The sequence below is a fragment of the Dreissena polymorpha genome, chromosome 3 (genome assembly GCF_020536995.1).
Source record: "Dreissena polymorpha isolate Duluth1 chromosome 3, UMN_Dpol_1.0, whole genome shotgun sequence".
Classification (NCBI taxonomy): domain Eukaryota; kingdom Metazoa; phylum Mollusca; class Bivalvia; order Myida; family Dreissenidae; genus Dreissena; species Dreissena polymorpha.
The window spans coordinates 32,083,870-32,104,579 of NC_068357.1; the positions used below are offsets into that span (position 1 = coordinate 32,083,870).

At 33.5% G+C, this 20,710-nt stretch overlaps 1 protein-coding gene across 1 annotated transcript; it reads right to left on the reverse strand.

The window, feature by feature from the left end:
* Nucleotides 1-744: 744 nt before the first annotated feature.
* On the reverse strand, nucleotides 745-20,220 carry LOC127873561 (fibrillin-3-like). Its single transcript, XM_052417437.1, has 33 exons — nucleotides 20,011-20,220; nucleotides 19,484-19,726; nucleotides 18,992-19,129; nucleotides 17,946-18,140; nucleotides 17,501-17,749; nucleotides 16,918-17,110; nucleotides 16,442-16,611; nucleotides 15,955-16,104; nucleotides 15,481-15,600; nucleotides 14,740-14,865; nucleotides 14,308-14,442; nucleotides 14,072-14,185; nucleotides 13,711-13,971; nucleotides 13,263-13,385; nucleotides 12,729-12,854; nucleotides 12,372-12,497; nucleotides 12,057-12,182; nucleotides 11,709-11,786; nucleotides 11,374-11,550; nucleotides 9,766-9,885; nucleotides 9,328-9,450; nucleotides 9,030-9,149; nucleotides 8,605-8,727; nucleotides 8,076-8,336; nucleotides 7,598-7,864; nucleotides 6,946-7,058; nucleotides 6,495-6,553; nucleotides 6,216-6,355; nucleotides 5,814-5,942; nucleotides 4,657-4,804; nucleotides 2,445-2,485; nucleotides 2,184-2,254; nucleotides 745-2,039 (listed from the first exon to the last, which is right to left on the reverse strand). Exons 1-33 carry the CDS (start codon nucleotides 20,183-20,185, stop codon nucleotides 1,995-1,997), a joined length of 4,785 nt encoding a protein of 1,594 aa, XP_052273397.1. The 5' UTR covers nucleotides 20,186-20,220; the 3' UTR covers nucleotides 745-1,994.
* Between the last annotated feature and the right edge of the window lie 490 nt (nucleotides 20,221-20,710).

Genomic DNA, 20,710 nt, shown 5'->3' on the forward strand with positions numbered 1-20,710 from the left:
GTCCGATGCTACAAAATTATCCGGTGTCCGTGCGATCATCGGCCGGGCGCCAGCCCGATGAGTGTAAAAACACGTCGCCCGTGATCGTAAGGTGATCGGTCCCTATTTGTGACTGAGATATAACCAAATGGAATCGTAAAAATGACCAAAATATATGGTTGTACAGTAGTAACGGCAAAATGGTTGAAATAAGCTAGTCCAGTAATCGCAATAATTGACATGTTCAACCGATTAGATAATCGGTTTGAATCTTTAAGTTGAACTGCTGTGTTTAAAACATATACAAACAGGTATATACACTTAAACTTAAACAGTTGTATTTTATACCTTCGGTAAGTTTTGCTTTCTTTGAACTTATATAAATGCACAATGTAACTTTTAAGGTACATTTCCAAATACTATTTTCGCGGGCCGTAAATAAGTATAGTGCCCAGTAGCCATGGGTCACTATTTCGTGAAGAGGCCCACCCATTTCTAGTGGTTTGTATTTACAAATAAAAGAATATTCATATCGTTCAAATTAACTTTAAATTGAATATGTTAGTTACTTTTGAATAGTTCATCGATCCTTATTTTTGTAATTACATGGAGTACGTTATTTTGCAGTTTGACAAGAAATGTATTTGAGAGCAAGAACGAAATGTTAAGTATCATTATATATCAATGTTATCGACGATGAGTTGCATGCAGTAGTGAGAAGCAAAACAAAAACGAACAGACAATACACTTAATTATGACATGATTTAATAAAAAAGGAAACGATAACAAATTAAGATACAAAAACAAATTAATAAATAGCCATCATTGTGAGCATTTATTAAACAAAATAGAGTTAGTTGTATGACAAACTACCTTTGTATTTACAAAGAATATATATAACAGAAATGATACTTAGTATTATTTATTTAACCAAGTGAACAACACCCCTATAAAGTAACTACACACATCATCACAAAACGTTAATATACACTAAAAAGATTCGAAAGTGACAGATTATTTCATAGTGTGTAAATGCAAAAAAGGTATTATGCTGCTAAATTATAACGAAAACAATCCATAAAATTAAACAATTAATAAGAATGTAAGAAAAAATTGACATGTTTTGCTATGTATCAGAACAGAACAGACCAAAATCGTTTATTTTGACTAAGACATGTAAAGCTCATCGTCATTTACATACGAATACAATAACAGAATGAAGTAAAAACAATATATACATCATTTCGCAGAAAGATCAATTTACAATATAAGTAGTAAACATGTTATCGTGTTTTCATGAGAATGTTATTAGATCTACATAATGTCAAACGTAGTTTAATAATTGCAACACTTATTATATTTTTCTGCAACAGATTTCAATAGTGAACAAATGTTTTATTTCAAAATTGATACGTAAGATATTACTCGTTGTTATACATTCAAAGCTTTGAATCTTTTTAACATAGAAAAAATACATTAATATGAAGTCATATGACGGGCAGATATAATCGCACAAATCCAACTTAATACTTGTATGTTATTTTCATTCGTAGTTAAATAAAATTTGGAAATAAATTTCTTAAGTTATAAATAATGAACAAATGGATGGCAAAAATACGAACCTTATGAACTAAGCTTGTGTAGCTTTATATTATCAGTCTTTTATTCATATTTTTCAACTTCTATAGAACTTCCACATATTGTGTCATGGTGTATAACTAATTAGAACACACACTCAATCAAAGTGAAAACACAAATATAAAATAAACATATTTTCAAATGATACAAAGCTTGATTGATTACATGCCTTATAAGTATGGAATTGGTAAACAAATATTACCATAGATAAAAATAAAACCCTATTTACAACAGTAGTGTTCTCGGGTTCACGGAGTCTACATATGATTTATTCACCGAATAATATACATGTATATATAATCAAACTTTAAGGATATCTATACAAAGCTAGTTCATTTGCGGTTTCTTTCCTGGCTTTTTTGTTGTTGTGTACATCATTACTTAGTGGAACTTGATGTATCGTCCACAACTATCCTTGGAATCTGAAACAACGTTCTACTTAAAGTATTCCACATTATACTATATTCTAGTGTACCTTGTACAATACATTGAAGGGATATAGATAGTGTAGAAGATAATAAAGTCACACAAGAAACACATACTTATAGTTTCTTTTTTTGACGTACCTTAGCGGAATCCTGATTGAATTCTAGAGCCATTGATCGCCATGTTCTATGCCTTGGGGAGTCAGGTTCATCTGAAAGAATAAATATATATATATATATTTATATATATCTACAACATCTTATATTTACCAGTAAAAAGTAATCAATATAAAGAACATGAGGCTTAATTTAAAGTTTGAATAGGTCGAAACTGAAGATGATGTATATTCAATTGTAGATTACTACGCGTACCACCTCACAAAGAGAAACAAACATACTCACTTCCAAGGCGCAAAAAGACCTTCCCACCCTGTCCATCGGATCTAAATGTAGATTAGATAGTTATTTAGCATGTGTCATCATCATGCACCTAACATTCCTTCAGTGGGTGTTAAACATCTGAGAACTGTTTGCTATATCCATTGTATTTTTATCAAATTATTGGAAAACGCATAAACATGCATATGTTAACTTCAACAACAAAAATAAGCGCATTTTCAGTATTTGAACACGTGAAAGTTAAATTTTCGTTTTAAGTTTTGTATACATGTATATACACATTTACCCTATTTTAATTTTAGCACTCCCTAATTAATCTCATATAGATTGCGTTAAAGGTAGGGATGCCAACGAATGTTTTAATGATTGAATACTCGAATAAAATATTATTTTTTTTGCTGAACATGTTCCTTAATGTTGTTGCTTTTAAACAATCAATTTAAATGCAGAAAATTGTAATATAAAGATACTATATATATTAGTTCCTAAACCGACACTCCATACTGCGTATGGACATCAAGGACACTTTCTATTAACAAACACATTATGTACAATACGCTCGCTTACGTGTATTAAAAATGCTTTTCGGCGCATATCTTTTTGAAACAATATTTGATATAGATGATTCGATACACATGATTTAAACTGTTAGATCTGCCGTTCAAAAGGCTCCCATTTTGTGTAAGTTAGCAACATCGAGAAATCAAAAGTCATATGGATTAATTTCTAACTGAAGAAATATGTCTGTTTGTACTGTAGCTTTTTGAGGTATGTAGGTGTACATTTGTGATATGTGTGTATATGGCTGCTCGTTATCATGTATGCAACACATTTATCAGGTCGCCGTGGTGTAATGGATATAATGTCCGCCTAGCGACCGGGAGGTCACGGGATCATCACCGTGGGAGCGTTCTTTCGATCTCGCCCAAAGACACCAAGTACTGGTTCAAGGCCCAGTAAACGGACTCGAGGGCGTTTATATAAGCCTTAGGCTTTCGATGCAATCGAACTAAAATAAATAGGTTTAAACTAAACGAAATTTGTCGCATAAAGTAGATTTAATATTAATATCTTGTTTACATATATCTAATACCGGACGACAGAATCGAATACTTCAATGAGCGAATAGTCGAATATAAATTTTGCTATTCGTTGCCATCCCTTGTTCAATGTATTAGATTCTCTATATGAAAATGTAGATTTTCAGGGTTGTAACCGAATATTTCGCATTACTAGCGTACACTGCATCCAAGTTCAAAGAAACATTTAAGCAAAAGTAAAGGATTCTCAAACATTTAAAGTTGCATACCCTCAATGTTTCTTTCCGTATTTTTCTGAACCAGTTATTTTCAATGAATTAATATTACCATTAATTACAATTAATATTGAGCAAGAAATTAGTGTGTGCATATATCTATACAATCATCTCCTATTGATAGATTTATGATAGTAAATGAGGTAAAGAAAGTGTAACAAAGAACATATACCGGTAAGCACACATGTGTTGAAATGATCTGTACGAAAACTAGAAACAAACTATATATAGTTATACTTCTTTAAACAACTACAAATAAAAAGAAGTTTTCAATGATGTATCCTTAATTGAAAAACAGGTAATTATTTTAATTTTCACGGCGAAAACATTTAGTTCCAGCTTCACCCACGTTTTCCAAAAGTGAACATGTCTTAACGATGATACAGTAGAGGATGTTTTGATTTATAAGTCAGTCTTATTTTAAACAGATATGTCCTTAATTGAATACAAGTATGAATGGCATTTAGTACATCATTTATAAACGAAAGTGATCGAGCCCAAAATAATTCATATTGCTCAACTAAGGATGGCTATTCAGTATGATCTAGTTTTTGTATAAAACCGTTCAAAAATGTGAAACGGAAAGTTCAGAATAAACTCAGAGGGTACAAACAAGTTGTGTACTTTGTACGTACACATATCAGAAAGGAATTACTCAAACAAACCCCATTATTTCATAAGGTAAAAGACAGTGGAACTTTTCACTGATGAAATTGTTGGGCTTTTTACGTTTACATTAAATATATTAAGAAATACAACTTTGGAAAAGTCTTAAGTGTAATAGCATATAAGAAAAGTTAAATTATCAATGTTTGCCTTTTGCGGGATTCAAAACAAGTATCTATAGTATCTATAGTGATAAAAAACCATTCAACATCAAATATGTTAATGAACGAATACCGCTTTAGGTTCTCCAGCCTATTTGAATGCTTGTTTGCGTTCCTCGCCTTTCTTTTGACCACAATACATATCGCTGTAAAAATTCCTATAGCGAGAAGTAAACCGCCCGAAACAGAAACACCAATAATCAGCTTGACATTGACAGTGTCTGTAACATAAACAATACATAAATGTAATGAATATTGTTCGTCATAGAAACAGAATCGATCAGCAGAATTTGATTGAAAGATAAATCTTACATAAACATAATGAATTTTTTTTTGTCATAGAAACAAAAACGCCCAGCTTGAAATTGAATGAAAAATAAAAATTACATAAATAAAGGGTATATTGCTAGTGATTGAAACAGAAATGATCAGCTTGAAATTTGCTGAAATAGTATCAGTAATATAGTTATAAAATGGTATAATGTCCGACACAGTAATCTCAACGATCAACTTTACATATTCTGCAAGACAAAGAACCACTCTATTAAGGTACGATGTACTGCACGTCGCAGAAACATCAATCTTCAGCTTAAAAGTATATGAAAGACAGACGATTACAGAGTTATAGTATTATATTCCGCCATAAACAATACAGGATCACGATATCTGAAATACAGAATACGTATACAGTAATATAAGATAATATACACCCAGTCACAGAACCACCAACGATCCGCTTGCCATTATCTGGAAGACAGAGAATAACAATGGCGTTGTAAGATATTCTGCCCGTCGCACGAATTCCAATGGTCATCTTAACATTATTTGAAAACATAAAGTAAAAAAATGATATATTATATTATTCTTCCCTCCGTAGAAACGCTGATGTATAGAACGTCATGAAATGTACGTCAAAGTAAGCAAAAGAAACAGGAGCGCGGCACTGTGAAGACAAAACACAACAGTGCTTTTGTACAATAAACTGCCTTCTTCCGAAACATTAATTTTAACAAATTTCGCTGAATAATGTCGCGAGTGTCGTTTCGATTCAGATTAATTAATTGCTGAATTGTTATGTCGTATAGTAAACACATTTTCAAATAAAATTGTGTTTTGCTTGTATAAGCAGTCATTTTTTCCAACAACTTTTGCTAGAATGAACAAACATTAAAATGTATGTTAACGCTAGGATAACAAAAAATAATAATAAAAAAAATATATCAAGCGTACCTGAAGGCACAATGTCCGCTATGCACGCGAGTTCACCGTCGTCTGTTACGTCACATATTGTCCCATATTCACACCGACCGTTGACTTTCTCGAACAATCCGCATAGCACGGTGGGGTAAGCAAGTGGTGCTACTCAATGCAATAAAATACAAGTCATCATTATTTTAAATTAAATCGTTGTTACCAGTATTATCAGTTGAAGAAAAAATGGTAAGATCGTTTACTGCTAAATAGCAGCTAAGGTTTGCTAAGTATATCATAGAGAGATCCCATTAGTGGCAATCGCTTGATTACAACGCGTTTTAGTTCGTTTTACATGGTGAACATATTCATCGAAACATATATATTGCGCTAAGCATATTTATTTATATTCAAAATGCCAGTAAACTTAATTTTATCCACCTGATATCGCTTGAACCGTCTCTCCGTCATATTTCATCTGTGTCCCTTTTGCAAGATCCAATAAGGCATGTGTTATCCGTGTTGACGCATCGACAGTGTCTTCGTAGAAAAGAGTGAAGTCTACTACCAAGTTTCCAGTCCTATACACAGAATGCCAAATAGGATTGAAATAAAGTGATTTTTCAAAGTCGTTGTATATAAAATAGTGTTCGACAGATGCATCTCAAAACAAGAACAATACAAAATACAAATACACGCAAGAAATCGCAGAACGACTACCTTAAGGTATTAACGACGATTCCGAAATTTGTAATGAACCGCAACACGTAGATCCGAAGCTGCAATTGAACTTTTTTTTTTACGCAAAATACATATATTTCCGGTATAATCTGTTCAAAACATTATGCAGTAATTAAGCACCATATTCAAAACTATAAAACTAATACATATTTTAAACAAGGATTTTAACACATTCAATAACTTGTCTCTCGAATGATGAAACCATTATTTTATCACTGTTTTTACATTATTGAACAGGCCTACCACGATATCATAGTTTGACACAACTTTCCGTTTCATAAGGTGTTAGTTTAAAATTTTACTGGAAATTCGTAAGTCAACTAAACTTTTAAATGTTCAATTTAACGTAAGATAGCGATCGCCGGGTTTAATTGATTCAATATTAAATTCAAGATAAATAATAGTATCTCATCGAACATATTATACATACCGATAACGTAACTTTGTCTGCAAACTCTGCAAAAGTTGCGTTTGACGAAAAACTAACATCTTGTCCTTTTGATATCTTCAGTGTGATCTGCAGGTCAATTTGTTTGTAATTGTCTGAAATGGCCAACATTCTATAATATGTTTGCATATACACCATACATTTGGCTTTCTGTCGTGTAGGTATGAATGTCTTATCTCTTGTTTGTGTTTAATGATGATGAAACATTTTATAAAAAAGATATCTCCGCTTAAATATCAACCACAGTCATTTTACACGTTAACGGATGGTATTACTAATAGGTTTTCATTGCAATGTATTATCAGCAAAAGCGAAAATGAAACAAATAATCGCCCGTCTGTATGTCCAATTTTAAGCAAAGCACGCAAAAGGCTGTTGTTGAATAGAGTTTGTTGAATGCATTAATCTGTTTCGATAAAACATATAATAGAGGTAGATGTTAATGTAAAAAATGTTGTCACAACAGATTAAATGATGAAACACTACACTGTTTTAAATATTTGGGATTTAGTGCACTCGCATACGCTTACACTGCTTTTTAAAACGAAAGCATGCATTTGAAACTGTTTTGGTGCTGCGATTATACTTATGGTGGGTGTACGACAACTACTGGTAAGAAATAAACAAAAATCACCTGTACAGCTATCTTGTTTGCTGCTCGTTTTGAAACCCAGATTACAATGACACTCGTAACTACCACGTGAATTTACGCATGTCGAGTGTGAAGGGCATGTAGAGCCATAAGCTGACGCACACTCGTCGACATCTCTATTACATTCGGGGCCAGTCCATCCTGCGTCACACGTGCAGCTCCCGTTCACTGGGTTGCACACGGATGTATGTGTCATATCACACAAACACGTATTTGTACAGCCTTTGCCAAAACGGCCTTGAGGACATGCTAGAAAAGAAACAGAAATAAAAACAAAGCAACATAGATCAATGCAAGCACCTACTCATACATACATACGTTTTGTAAATAAAGAATTACTATGCGATTGTTAATGCAAAGCGCTTGTCCAATTCTACCACATTATTTGTACATCAGTTACGCGAATCTACCATCAACGTGAATACATGCTTGGTGAAATAGTGAATCTGGATGAACCTACCTTGACAAGGACCAAAGGAGTATTTCAGGTATCCGGGATTACATTCGCACGTAAAACTTCCTGACAGGTTTATACAGTGCGAATTAGTGGGACACACGTGTGTAGTATTCGAACATTCGTTGACGTCATCCGAGCAATTTTTACCTTGCCATCCTTTCAAACAAGCGCATGTTCCGTTCTTTGGATAGCAACTTTCAGTATTGGTAACATCGCATTCACACTTACTAGAGCAGTTCTCCCCGTAAGTCCATTTCATGCAATCTGAAAAGAAACCGCATAACCTTCGATGAAAAGTAAAGAGATATTAACTTGTAAGTAGCTACTGCACGTAATTACACAATACTCTTGCATTTGAACATACAAGAGGATGTACTGAAATGATTATTGTGTTAAAAAATATGACTAACATAGCACGCGGAAAATAATATTTGGGGAAATTAATACCGAGTTCTCATTAGCTCAAACGCTATTATATGTTTCAAATAAAAATGGAGTTTTATACAAAAACTGGAGAAAGAACAAAACCTACCTGCACACGTGGCATTGTCGTTTTGAAGAAAATGTCCAACTTCACATTTACAGTTATACCCACCAACAGTATTGATGCATTCTTGGCTACACGTATGTCGGCCAGTCTCGCACTCGTTAAGGTCTGCAACAAATGAGCAAAGTTGTGTCCCTTTATATTCTTCTCCATGGACCTGTGAAGGACTAGTGACACACACACACCAACATACAAAACAGCCAGTTTACGCTAAAGAATTGAACACACATGAATAATAATATGAAATATATCAGAACCATTACAATGCAATCCGGCTTAACAATTCACAATTTGAATATATCGCCATACTTAAATGACTATTGTACCACAAGCTTCTTTCATTCCTATCAAAAACTATACATTGAAAGAAAAAACACATACTTTGAATTATGCATGTAAATATCTGGTACCTGTACAATTAGTCCCGTTGTAGCCATTTGGACAAACACACACAACCTCTTCATTGGAAACAGAACAAGTGGAATTTACAGAGCAGCGAACAAATTGATTTGCCGTGCACACTTTCTCAGCTGAAAAATCAACACACACCATTATCAAAATGTAGTTGCTTATATACGTAACATTTTCAAATCGTTAAATTATGTTTCTATTTTGAATAATAATCGAAAATATATAGCGAAATATAAGTAAAATAGATTCATACCTTTATAATTTGCACTGGACAACTTATATAAATATGACACTTACGTATGCAAGATTTTCGGTCCGTAAGATCAAGGATAAATCCCGCTCCACAAAAGCATTTATAGCTACCGAGAGTGTTGATGCATTGTTGTTGACAGTTGTTGTCGCCATAGCACTCATTTATATCTAATATATAAGTAAAAAGATAAATAAAAATAAATAGATACATAAATAAACGTATGCAGCGTTGGCAATGTGAATTTCTAGTATGATTTAAAATATAGCAATGCTATTCATTGGTGTTTATTTTAACAAACCATGGTGTCTCTTTCAAAAATGAAGTTAATATCATTTGAAACTCGCAGAAAACAATGCATGTCGAAAAAACCACAACATAATAAATGTACAAACATTGAATCTAAATGTACATCGCAGTCACATAGAACAATTTTAATTACACATTAACACAAAATGGTTAATTTACATTGTTAAATTATATACCTGAACACGTTCCATTCATGACAACAAATCCTGTCCTGCAGTTACACTGGAAACTTCCTGGTGTATTGATACAAATCTGTTCACATAAATTCTTGTCAGCAGCTTGACATTCGTTAACATCTAAACAAAACATAATATTTAGTTCAGTACGTTTCTTTAGTTAAAATGACTATTTACGCCTTTGAACTGGTGATTAACAACAGTAAGTAGTTCTTAGCATTTTTTCTAGCCAAACCGGTTTTTGGTCATCTTAAATGTTTAGTCTTATTCTAATGTATAATATTGCATAAACGTAATTGTTTGATTTATTCGAAGACTCTCAGGGAAAGCCCATAATTCTAAAGAACGGCTGAGAGTCGCTTGCTGCGAACGATTTTTTTTCAATTTGGTCGTTTTCGGGCGGTTTTCATTCTTGTGTATATGAAACTCCTGAAAGTATGAGGTTATATAATTTTGTCCTTATCCACCAATACTTCAATAACATAAAGCCAACTAAAATATAACATGAATAAAACTGGCATTACCGCCTTTGAACGAAAAGTATTTTGGTGTTAAACCAGTTTTAAGGCTAGCCGACCCTCATACTTACACCAGAATTTATCACATACTAAACGAGCGTAAAAGACGAGTGAATCAAATACTGTACACATAATTATATTGTACTAGTTTCTAAGTACCGGAAATCTATAAATAACATTGGGGGATAGGGTTTAAAGACATTAGTTTTGAAAAAAATCATCTAAAAATATTTTAAACAAATTTCGCGATGAAACTACGGAAAATTTAAAACACACTTTGTGTAAGAAAGATCGCAAACATGTTGCAACCACATATCAAAATAGTGTTCTTTTTCTAACAGCCTCTGGGTAATACAAGTTTACAACATGGAAGATATATACAAGGATGCTTTCTACTGCATCAACACAGCACATTTCGAACTGTTGAAGAATGTAATATACCCAACGAGAAAACAGTAGATAATTTATAGTTCGTATTCACTACTTTATAGAGAATGCCAAATATACACATACAATGATTTAAACTGTACATACTACTTGATCAACAATGCAGTTTTGTATTAAAAAAAAAAGTTTCTTTATTGTGAGTGTTTGAGTTGGCTCACAATTGCAACGAATCAAATGGTTATATATTAACGATACATTTACAAAAATGTTTTCAAGCATGCGCTAAATTTTGGAAATAGATTTGATGATGATTAAATTGCGTATAGTCTTACATATACTTTAGTTATTCCATTATTATTTATGAAATGAACACAATCAATAATATTGCTTCATATGCTATAGTACACTTTCTTATGTGTAAAAACACCTTCATTTTTGTACAATATGGATGTCGTTATTATGTTTATCTTATAACTATAATGTTGCTGTTATATGTTTTTGGAAATTCGAAGTAGTCATTATATTGCTAAAGTGATATCAAGTTCTTCTCTTGCAAAACTTACAAAAAACTGTTTTATTCATTTTAAAAGAATGTACATAAAGAAAGTCAAAATGTAAATTCATTGTCACAGTGTATTGTTTTTTAATAAGTGAAATAAACATATCGGCGTAATACAAGTCTATAATAACGAAATGTCCCAACCTTCGCAAATTCCCGATGCTATGTTTTTCTTGTAGCCTTCTTTGCAGACGCAAGAGGCGCTGCCAGGTGTGTTCACGCAGAGGGTATTGGGTTCGTTGCAGACTACTTGGTTATCCCTGCATTCGTCCACATCAACGTCGCAACTTATCCCTATCCAGCCCGGGTTACACGCACACCCTGCAAATAAATCAGATTGTATTAGTGCTTGCTGTAGTAGTTATAGCTGAAGCAGTAGAAAGCAGCAAAAACAGCAGGGGTAGTAACAGTTCTTATTATATTTTGTAAAATATATTAAAATAGTTGTCTCGCTAAAATAATTTTAAAATAACACTTACCTACGGTACTATTACACACACCGTGGATGCACGAACACATTAGCGAACACTCTTTCCCATAATGGTACTTGTCACAATCTTAAAAATAGTTCATAATTTATTTTATCCATAACCAAAAACCGTCGGTGTAATGGTTTAATTATAAACGCATTCGTTTCAAAATAAAAAATACGACGATCGAACAATTTGTCTGGCACAAAATAACAAGTATACACATCTCAATAGCAGCCCATTTTTCACACATTGAGTAGCCAAAACTCGTAACTATAGAAGCATGTGACGACATGTACAAAAAAAAGAGTTATTCAGTTTTTATTTCATTTTAATTGTGATAACAATATTACACACCTGTACATATCCGTTTGTTATTTTGCAGCTTCATACCGACAGGGCATTCACATACATACGAGCCAACTGTATTTGAACACGTTGCTTGTTCGGAACATTTGTTTTCCTCCCCACATTCGTTGATATCTGTTAAGCGAATATTAAACAATTATATTTATTCTTTGTAACATTCTTATATAACACTACCTTTTCAAAATGTGTGTGTACGTGTTCAAACGTTTTTTAAAATGGATTTAGGTAAACAAGATATTTAACGCGTATAAACTCGTTTTACCCAGACCAGAAAGTAGTACAATTACGGCTGGATTATTTTACCTGTACAAGTCTGATTATCAGAGGCAAGGTTAAAGCCTTGCGGACACTGGCAAGATGGAACCTTGTCTTGTACCACACAGTAGCCGGTACATGTCAGATTGCGGAGTTCTTTGCAAAAATCTTTCACTTCAAGATATCAACTATTTTATATTTTCAAAATACAGAAACCATACATGTTATCGAGAAATTTGTAATGTTTTATTGTAAAAATAAGATGGTCTAAAATTATTAAAAGATACAATAAATACACCGATAAAATGAAAACAATTTGGAGGCAATGTCATTCCTTCACAAAACATAATAATCAGTTTTCAGTTTGATATCGTCTATACGCTGCTTTAATAGAACACATCATACCTTTACTACACGACTCTCTGTCGTCGTTGAGTCTGTATCCGAAATAACAGTAACAGTTGTAATATCCTGGATGGTTTTCGCACATCTGTTCACAGTCCGCCAATTCTAAATGGCACTCATCTATATCTGAGAATGAAGACAAGCTTTACTGACTACTTTAAATCGTTTCTTTGACTTCGCAAGAAATGCTCAGTGTGACACTGAATACATAAACAATATCAAATGCTTTTTTTGAAAAGTGTCAATATATGGGTCTGTTCAACAGCAGACCAAATGCGTGAAGCTCACATGCCATGTAAATCCAAACTCTGTCACACACAGTTAACGTAAAATAATAGGTTGCATAATGGGTTGTAGAGAACAGTACTTGGGATGACCAATTAGCATTTGTTTGATACTTTATAATGAATACCGTCTTCACAAAGGACCTTTTATAGGGTAAATGTGAATCAGGAACTGAATCTGTGACATGAAGCCACTAGAAAATGTTTCCAACCCACGCTAAATCTTTGTATAAAGAACGTTAATTATTACCAGAACAATGTGTCAAGTTAACCTCTGTGTAGCCTGATTTACATCCACACGTGTAGCTTCCTTCTGCGTTCAAACACGTCTGAGTGCACTCGTTCAACCGTGGATCCGAGCATTCGTTTATGTCTGGAACAAGCAATATGCATCCAAATACGTTATATCATAGAGAAATGTTTAGCTTTATAACGCAATACATAATAATGTTGTATTGTGTATTGTTTGAGGTATGCTTTAAGGAATGCGTTTGTTTGTGGATATTATTAAAGATGCAATTTCGAGTATGGGGACAAAGTTTTGCTTTTAAGCAAGTAAAATTTCGTAGTTAATCGATAAATCTTTATTTAAATAACTTACTTTAAAACCATAATATAACACTAATTATAATAAAATTTAATATTTAAACAAAATTTTATTATAGATGTATACTTATTTTGATTAGAAAATACCAAACCTCGGCAAAATCCGCTAGCATCTTCCTGGTACCCTTGCAAACAATCACAGCTGTACGAGCCCATGTTGTTACTACAGGACTTTCTTGTATCACCACAGACTCTTGGATTCTCCTTGCACTCGTCGACGTCATCGTCACATGAACTTCCTGTCCAGCCACGGGAACACATGCAGCCTCTCACATGATCGCATCTCTCTGCACCTCGTCCGGTACATGCGCAAGTTTGGCCACAATTTGTACCCCAGTTCGGTACCTCACATGCTTTAAGAATCGAAGGTAAACATTCACATAAAATGATCACCTGTCAATTACTCGTTAAATCTATCAAGTATTTATTTCAGTTTAGGTTGCATATACTTACGTTTACACCAGACCTTGTCTACTAGCTGATAACCCGCTATGCAGCTGCACTGAAAACTGCCGATCGTGTTCATGCAGTCTTGTGCACAAATATGTTGAGAGCATTCGTCAACATCTGCAAATAAAAACTGTTATCGTGTGTTTGCTCATAAACTAAAATGATTGAATATATCGCTGTGGGTTTATTTGCCACGGAATGTGCATGTAACGTAAAATAGATATATACAAAAGACGTACCTTGACATCGCAACGATGTTTCATTTAACCTGAGGCCTGCATCACAGAAGCACGTGGTATTATTTCCAACATCCAGGGTGCATCCCGAAGAACTACTGCAGTCGAGTGTTGAAGCAGCACATGGATCAGAATCATCTGTAGCATTGCAATTATGATTTTGAAACATATTTCTGTTATGTGACTTAAATAGTTTATTAATGGTGCATTCATAATATAAGATATCGATTTAATTAAACAATCGTAAAAGCATGAACACACAAAGTTTAATGTTTCTTTTTATTTGCGGCCTTTTTATATATTTTTATGTGCAAACAAATTGTCGCCCATCACACACATATTGTAATACTTTGTTTTTCCTAGAAACGTACTGTGTTTTTTTTTCAAATAAATATGAATATGTTCCAACTAAAAAGAGAAAACAAATACGGATACCTCGTGAACATGTAAAATTTGAAACATTGAAGGTAAAACCAGGCTGACATTTGCAAAGAAACCCGCCGATCGTATTGTCGCAGATCTGAGTACAGTTGTGAGTAGCCTCGTTGCACTCGTTGATGTCTATATAAAATAGAAAACTATATTATTGCAGTTATGCATAAAAAAAAAGCAACTACGAGTTAAAACAGTTCAACTAGACAAAAATTCATGTTTATAATAAAAATAAAATGTAATTTGTCTTTAAAGAAAAAAAGACCAAAAGGTAACATCTTAACCCATTAATGACTAACGTCTTGAAAAAAGGAATTGGAAAACATCGTAGACCCAGATGAGACGCCGCATGATGCGGCGTCTCATCCGGGTCTGCGCTGTTTGCTTAACAGAATTTCTGTTAGAAATATTCTAAATATAGAAATAAATATACTAGACATCCCTAATTTTGGAAATAAATTGATCCAATTTAGAAGGATGGGAGAGTACACTAGGCATAAATGGGTTAAATACCATCAGGAATTGTATTTTTATACTAGTGAAATATTGGAGTAGACACTTTCTTTTATTCCAATGAAAACTCATTGAAGCTAATTAATTACTTCATTAAACGATTAAGTATATAAAATATATCTTGTGATTTCTGTTATGTGTTTGGCTTTTTTAAAATATAAATCTACATTATATATAATACAGACTTTACCGAATTTATTATATTTATCAAATCTTTTTTACGCCTCGTACCGATGCATGTATGTTCGTTGCTTGGATCGACTCGATATCCTTCCTTACAACCGCAGGAGTAACTTCCCTCAGTATTGATACAGAGTTGATCGCAGGGACGACTGCTACATTCGTCATTATCTATACAATATTATTTTTTTACCTTAGTTTTTTTTTGCATTTCAAAGCAAGTTTAACAAAACGTGCGAATGGAACATCATGATCTATGATACATGAATAGGTGAGTGTTAACACTCCATACTTTACATTGAAAATGGTCTTATTGGATGTTAACATAAACATCGTCATTTACACACACAAAACATCACAACAGCCAGTTCAATAATTAAATAGTTGATTACGGTTTGTTTAAGCAAATAAACTATTTATTTCTATTGATCCACGATCCTATTTTTTTCAGGAATAAGAATATCAATAAAATAATTACGAAAAATGTTAATTTGAAAGCAGATGTATAAAACAAAAAGTGCATACCAATGCAATCGTTTGTATTAGGCACTGAAGCATATCCCGCTGGGCAAGGATAACACGAGTATGTATTGTTCGGTGGGACGTTTGTACAGTTTCGTCCTAGAGTGCAGGGACTTCCAGCACACCAGTCTAATGTTTTATCACAATCAGCACCTGAAATAGAATAAAACAATTATAAGAATATAATGCTGATGTAATCCAAAACAGAGGGTTGTTTTCAACATAATGGTAAACGCAGTAATTCACGCGAGTAAAGTATCTAAATATATACCAATAAAACAAACTTACTTTTCATAAATTATCTAAATGCAAAATAAACGTACCTGTACAATATATGATGTTTCTTCTTTAAATACTATATCCTAATGATACACGAATTTCATAATTTAACAAAATGTATCTCATTTTTGGACATGTTTGTCCGTCCGGTATTGATAGTATCTAAGAGTTTGCAATATTTGTTATTGTTATTCATCCAGCTTTCACTAACCTGTGTATCCAGCGTTGCAAACGCATGACGAATACTTGAAATATGCATTCTCTCGAGGGTCCTGTCGCACGGTCGTAGAGCAGTGTCCATTACCATGGCACCCAGTGCAAAGTTGTACCGCAACAGTATGTTGCTGTGATTGCTTTCCATCAGCATTGACTGCAACGAACCTACAGTTGAAATGTACCTATTTGACTCCATTGTCTTGATTCAGTGATTCATATGTTTTGAAGAACTAATATATATGCCTTCAACGTAATTATCATCAATAAAAGTAATGGTGCATTTATCTTGGTAGTGATTTTAGCATTCAAAAATGAAACCATGTTTTTCATCACGGAATTAAAAAAAGTAAATATATGTGTAAATTGAGTTCAGATGTCAAAGCATCCATGCATCTTTACCATACCTCTATAAGGTTTTAATTTATGTTAGGCTTTAGCAATGTCTATAATGGGTTTTATTATTATTTATACCATATGTTGTGTGGAAGGTCATCTGTCTGTTTGAAATATAGCGTCTTCGACGTTCTGTTATATGTTGTTCTATTACTTTCGTTTTTTACAAATGCGATATCTAATTCATCTGCAAGATTTAATTGACACGATATGTGTTCTCCAACTGTTGCATTAACGCTACAAGTATTATTGATTGTTGGCACAACTTTTGCTGAAAATAGAGTGAAATGTATATTTAAGTTTTGATTTCATTTTCAATTTTGAGATGTGAAAAGCGAAACAGCAATAACAACTAGTTTTATACAATGTAAATAGTTTCACTCGTAAAATGCATACCATGATTTATCATTGTTAAGAACGACTCATATTTGTGATAGGTTACTTATTTGTTTTTAAAGTTGAGCATGAAATGGTTGCTGTAAAATGAGTAAATCACATTAAAATACAAAAAACTATTCTCGTATTTCATGTGAAAACGCACTTACTCTATGGTTGGTTTGTTAAAATCACATATGTTTTAATGTGAACTTCATCTAAAGTGAATGATATATGCGAAAGAAATTGAACACTTATAATGTGACTAAAAATCTGGACGATTTACCTATTTCTTTTGCGTTTATGTCAATGGTTTCACTTATGTTGCTGGTCGTCTTTGCAATTGTACTGTTCAAAGTGAAAACATAGTCGAACACGCACTCTACATTGACTGACCCGCATATCTTTTCAGCTTTAATAATAGTTTCCTTGTCAAATGTATCTAGGAAACGCGGAACGTAAGAAGCGTTGTGGTAATCGGAATGGCTCTTGCCGTCTTCATATATAAAAACTGACGAACTGTCGTTCACTGACCCTGAAATGAAGTACCCCATTTGATAACATTCATCCCTATATTAAAATAATCCACACACGTAAACATGAGCTACAATAAATACCGGGATTTGTGTAAGTAGGATAAAATTATTTCGTTTATTATATGCATCTTCAAAGTTTTGTTGACGTAAAAATGTTCAAACATGATAAAATAGCGCTGTAAACGAATCACTTACATGTCTGACCAAATCTAAATATCTCTAAGTCACTTGCATTAAAATGCAGAAGACTCCCATTTGGGTATACAAAATCATTGAATGGGTCACCGTCAAAATTGCCCAGAAGACCTTTCGTCACGTTGTTGAATGTTTTCGGTACAATGGTATCCAACGACAGCATTCTGGCTTCTTTTCCTATTTCAAGCGTTATCCCTGCAGATTGACAAAAACGACTTGCACAAATGAAGCTGTTATATAAATCTTAAACGAATATAAATAAAAACATTTTATTTACGTTTAAAACTTGCGACACAACAACTGCATTTACAGTAAGCGAGCAGTATGACAAATCTTGTAATATTGAATTTTCTTTTATACCTAATGATAAAATATGACATTTCTGCAGTGAAATAACAGCATTGAAAAGAACAAATTGTTATTTTCACCGGTGAAAAGAACACATTTTCTGAACTCCCTTTTCTATTTTTAGATTATCATAAATAATTACATATTTTTTTTCTATGATCGCGAGTGAATTAAAATCGACATTCCACCGAATCCAACATTTTTTTTTATTTAATGCTTTTTCACCGTTTATTTACATTGTAAAAGAGTTTAACTGGAAAATTTCGCTGGTGTAATGACGCCATTTCGTCACACTAATGACGTCATTTTGTGTTTTGAAATGTATTGAGGCACGCCTCGGGAGAAACTCCGAGAAAGGGTAACTTTTCAGCGAAAGGGAAACAGCTGTTAATTATTTTCTTGAAAAAGGGGCTTAAAAGAAACAGAAAATGTGTTCATGTCAGTGTAAAATATTTTGTTTTTTCACTCGTGATCATAGAAAAATAATAGTTTCACTCATGGCTGCGCCACTCATGAAAGTATAGTTTCTATGACCACTCGTGAAATAACAAACGATCTTTCACTGACATGAACAAATATCTTCTATGTATGCATTCCTTGCAATAAACAATAACTGGCACTTATACAGGCTTAACATGGGGTAACTTTAACAGAGATGTAAATGTCAAATTAACACCGAATGATCGCATTGACTATACCTGTCTCCAGGAATGATACCCTCAACACCCCATCTACTCCATAAATAGACATGGTTGGCGAATTAAAAGCGAACCGATCGTTTCCAAAGTCCTTAAGTGTCTTCGTTAAGTCGAGTTCATTCCCATACAAGATTAAATCTGAATATACATGCGAGTAAAATTAACTGTTATTATGTTCGTGTCAATGGAAATTACACAATAAAAAGAACGAAAGAAAATAGTTTTAAAGATTTAGTTCAAATGTTTACACATTTTATTGAGAAGAATTTTAGAAAAATAGACGTGACCGTGTTATAATTGCCATTAATAAGATGTTCTCGTGATATGTGTTTCAATATTATACAAATGCAATCGCTAAAACATAATTTATTATTAAAAAGCCAAACATTTCTTCAAGGCTACAATCTGTTCAGTGACTCTCCCTTTCGCGCAGCATCCCAAATAAGAATGTTGTTAACAGTTAACGCACATATCTATGTGTTGTAGACTTACCATCTTTTGCCGTATTGAGCTCGATATGAAGTGATGAATTCGTATGATCTCTTGCCGCAAAGGCAGTGAAGATTGTTGCATCCGAGATATTTCCGTCCGCCTTCTTTGCCCTCTCCGTTCTAGCTTGGAGTGAAAACGTGGCATTTGATGTCTGGATGCTCAGCAACACATATTCCCCTAGTCCGTTGAACGTGTAGTTCATTCCGTCAAGTGTGCGCATGTGTGGATCTCCCCAAAATGATCCTAATACACTCAAGCGTACCCAGAAAATTAAGAAAATGCAAAAAGACACACATCAATTGTTGTTTTCAATACAAAATATCTATACGTGATATATATATATATTCGAATGGTAAAGATAGAGTGAGTTAAATGAATGTAGACTTGTTAATATGGACCCACTTATTTGGCATGATATTAAATCAATAGGTATCATCTGATATAAAATGAAATCAGAAGAGAGGTAATACAGTTTGTTTTCATTTTAGTGGAAGATGTTTTTTCCTTGTTAAGTTTAAATATGTTACCAAAGTTGAACGGCGAATCGGTGTAGCATGTTCCTGTTGGATGCAGTTCGTAATAGAGATTGCAGTAGTCTGATTTCGTACAGCATTTGTCCTTCATGATGACGTCATTTACCTCGTGATCACGTGGTGAGAATGACGGATGTGAAAAGTAAAATCCACCAGATAGGGGTTGCATTTCCACGAATGTCAATGACGAGCGGTAATAGCAGCACGACTGAAAATTTGTGAAAATTCTTAGTATTAACGCAAATGAATTTTAACAGAAACTTCAAATAGCACACTACAATATTCAGATACCATGACACATTGTGGGATAACTTTAATCTCTGAAATTTATTTACCTTTCCGTATGGTTGTAACTTCGCGTAATATCATGTCCACGCAGACGACATTCTTTGCTATCAGGCAGACGCACTTGGCGGCGGATCTGCCAAAACCAAGGATCCCATTGGGCCAGGCCGACGTCAAATGGGCACGTTGGCAGACGTTGTGAGTAGACATGGATGTTTTGTTTCAAATAAAGGTTCCTGTTGTACCACTTAATACAGTCCAGTGCCGTTCGTTACTTACTGTTGTTTTGTTATTATTTACATTTTTAAGAAGAAGTCCACGGATTCCTGCAAGATACTTTCTTTTAAGAAACACATAATCTCTAAGACTATATTATTTATTAACCGACTTGATAAATCGTTTACATTTT

Coding starts and splice junctions, on each gene's coding strand:
- LOC127873561 (XM_052417437.1), bottom strand. CDS start 20,185: ATGCAACCCCTATCTGGTGGATTTTACTTTTCACATCCGTCATTCTCA. Junction 18,141..18,991: donor GGTATCATTCCTGGAGACAG/GTATAGTCAATG, acceptor GTCAATCTGCAG/GGATAACGCTTGAAATAGGA. Junction 14,186..14,307: donor AACATCGTTGCGATGTCAAG/GTACGTCTTTTG, acceptor TTTTATTTGCAG/ATGTTGACGAATGCTCTCAA.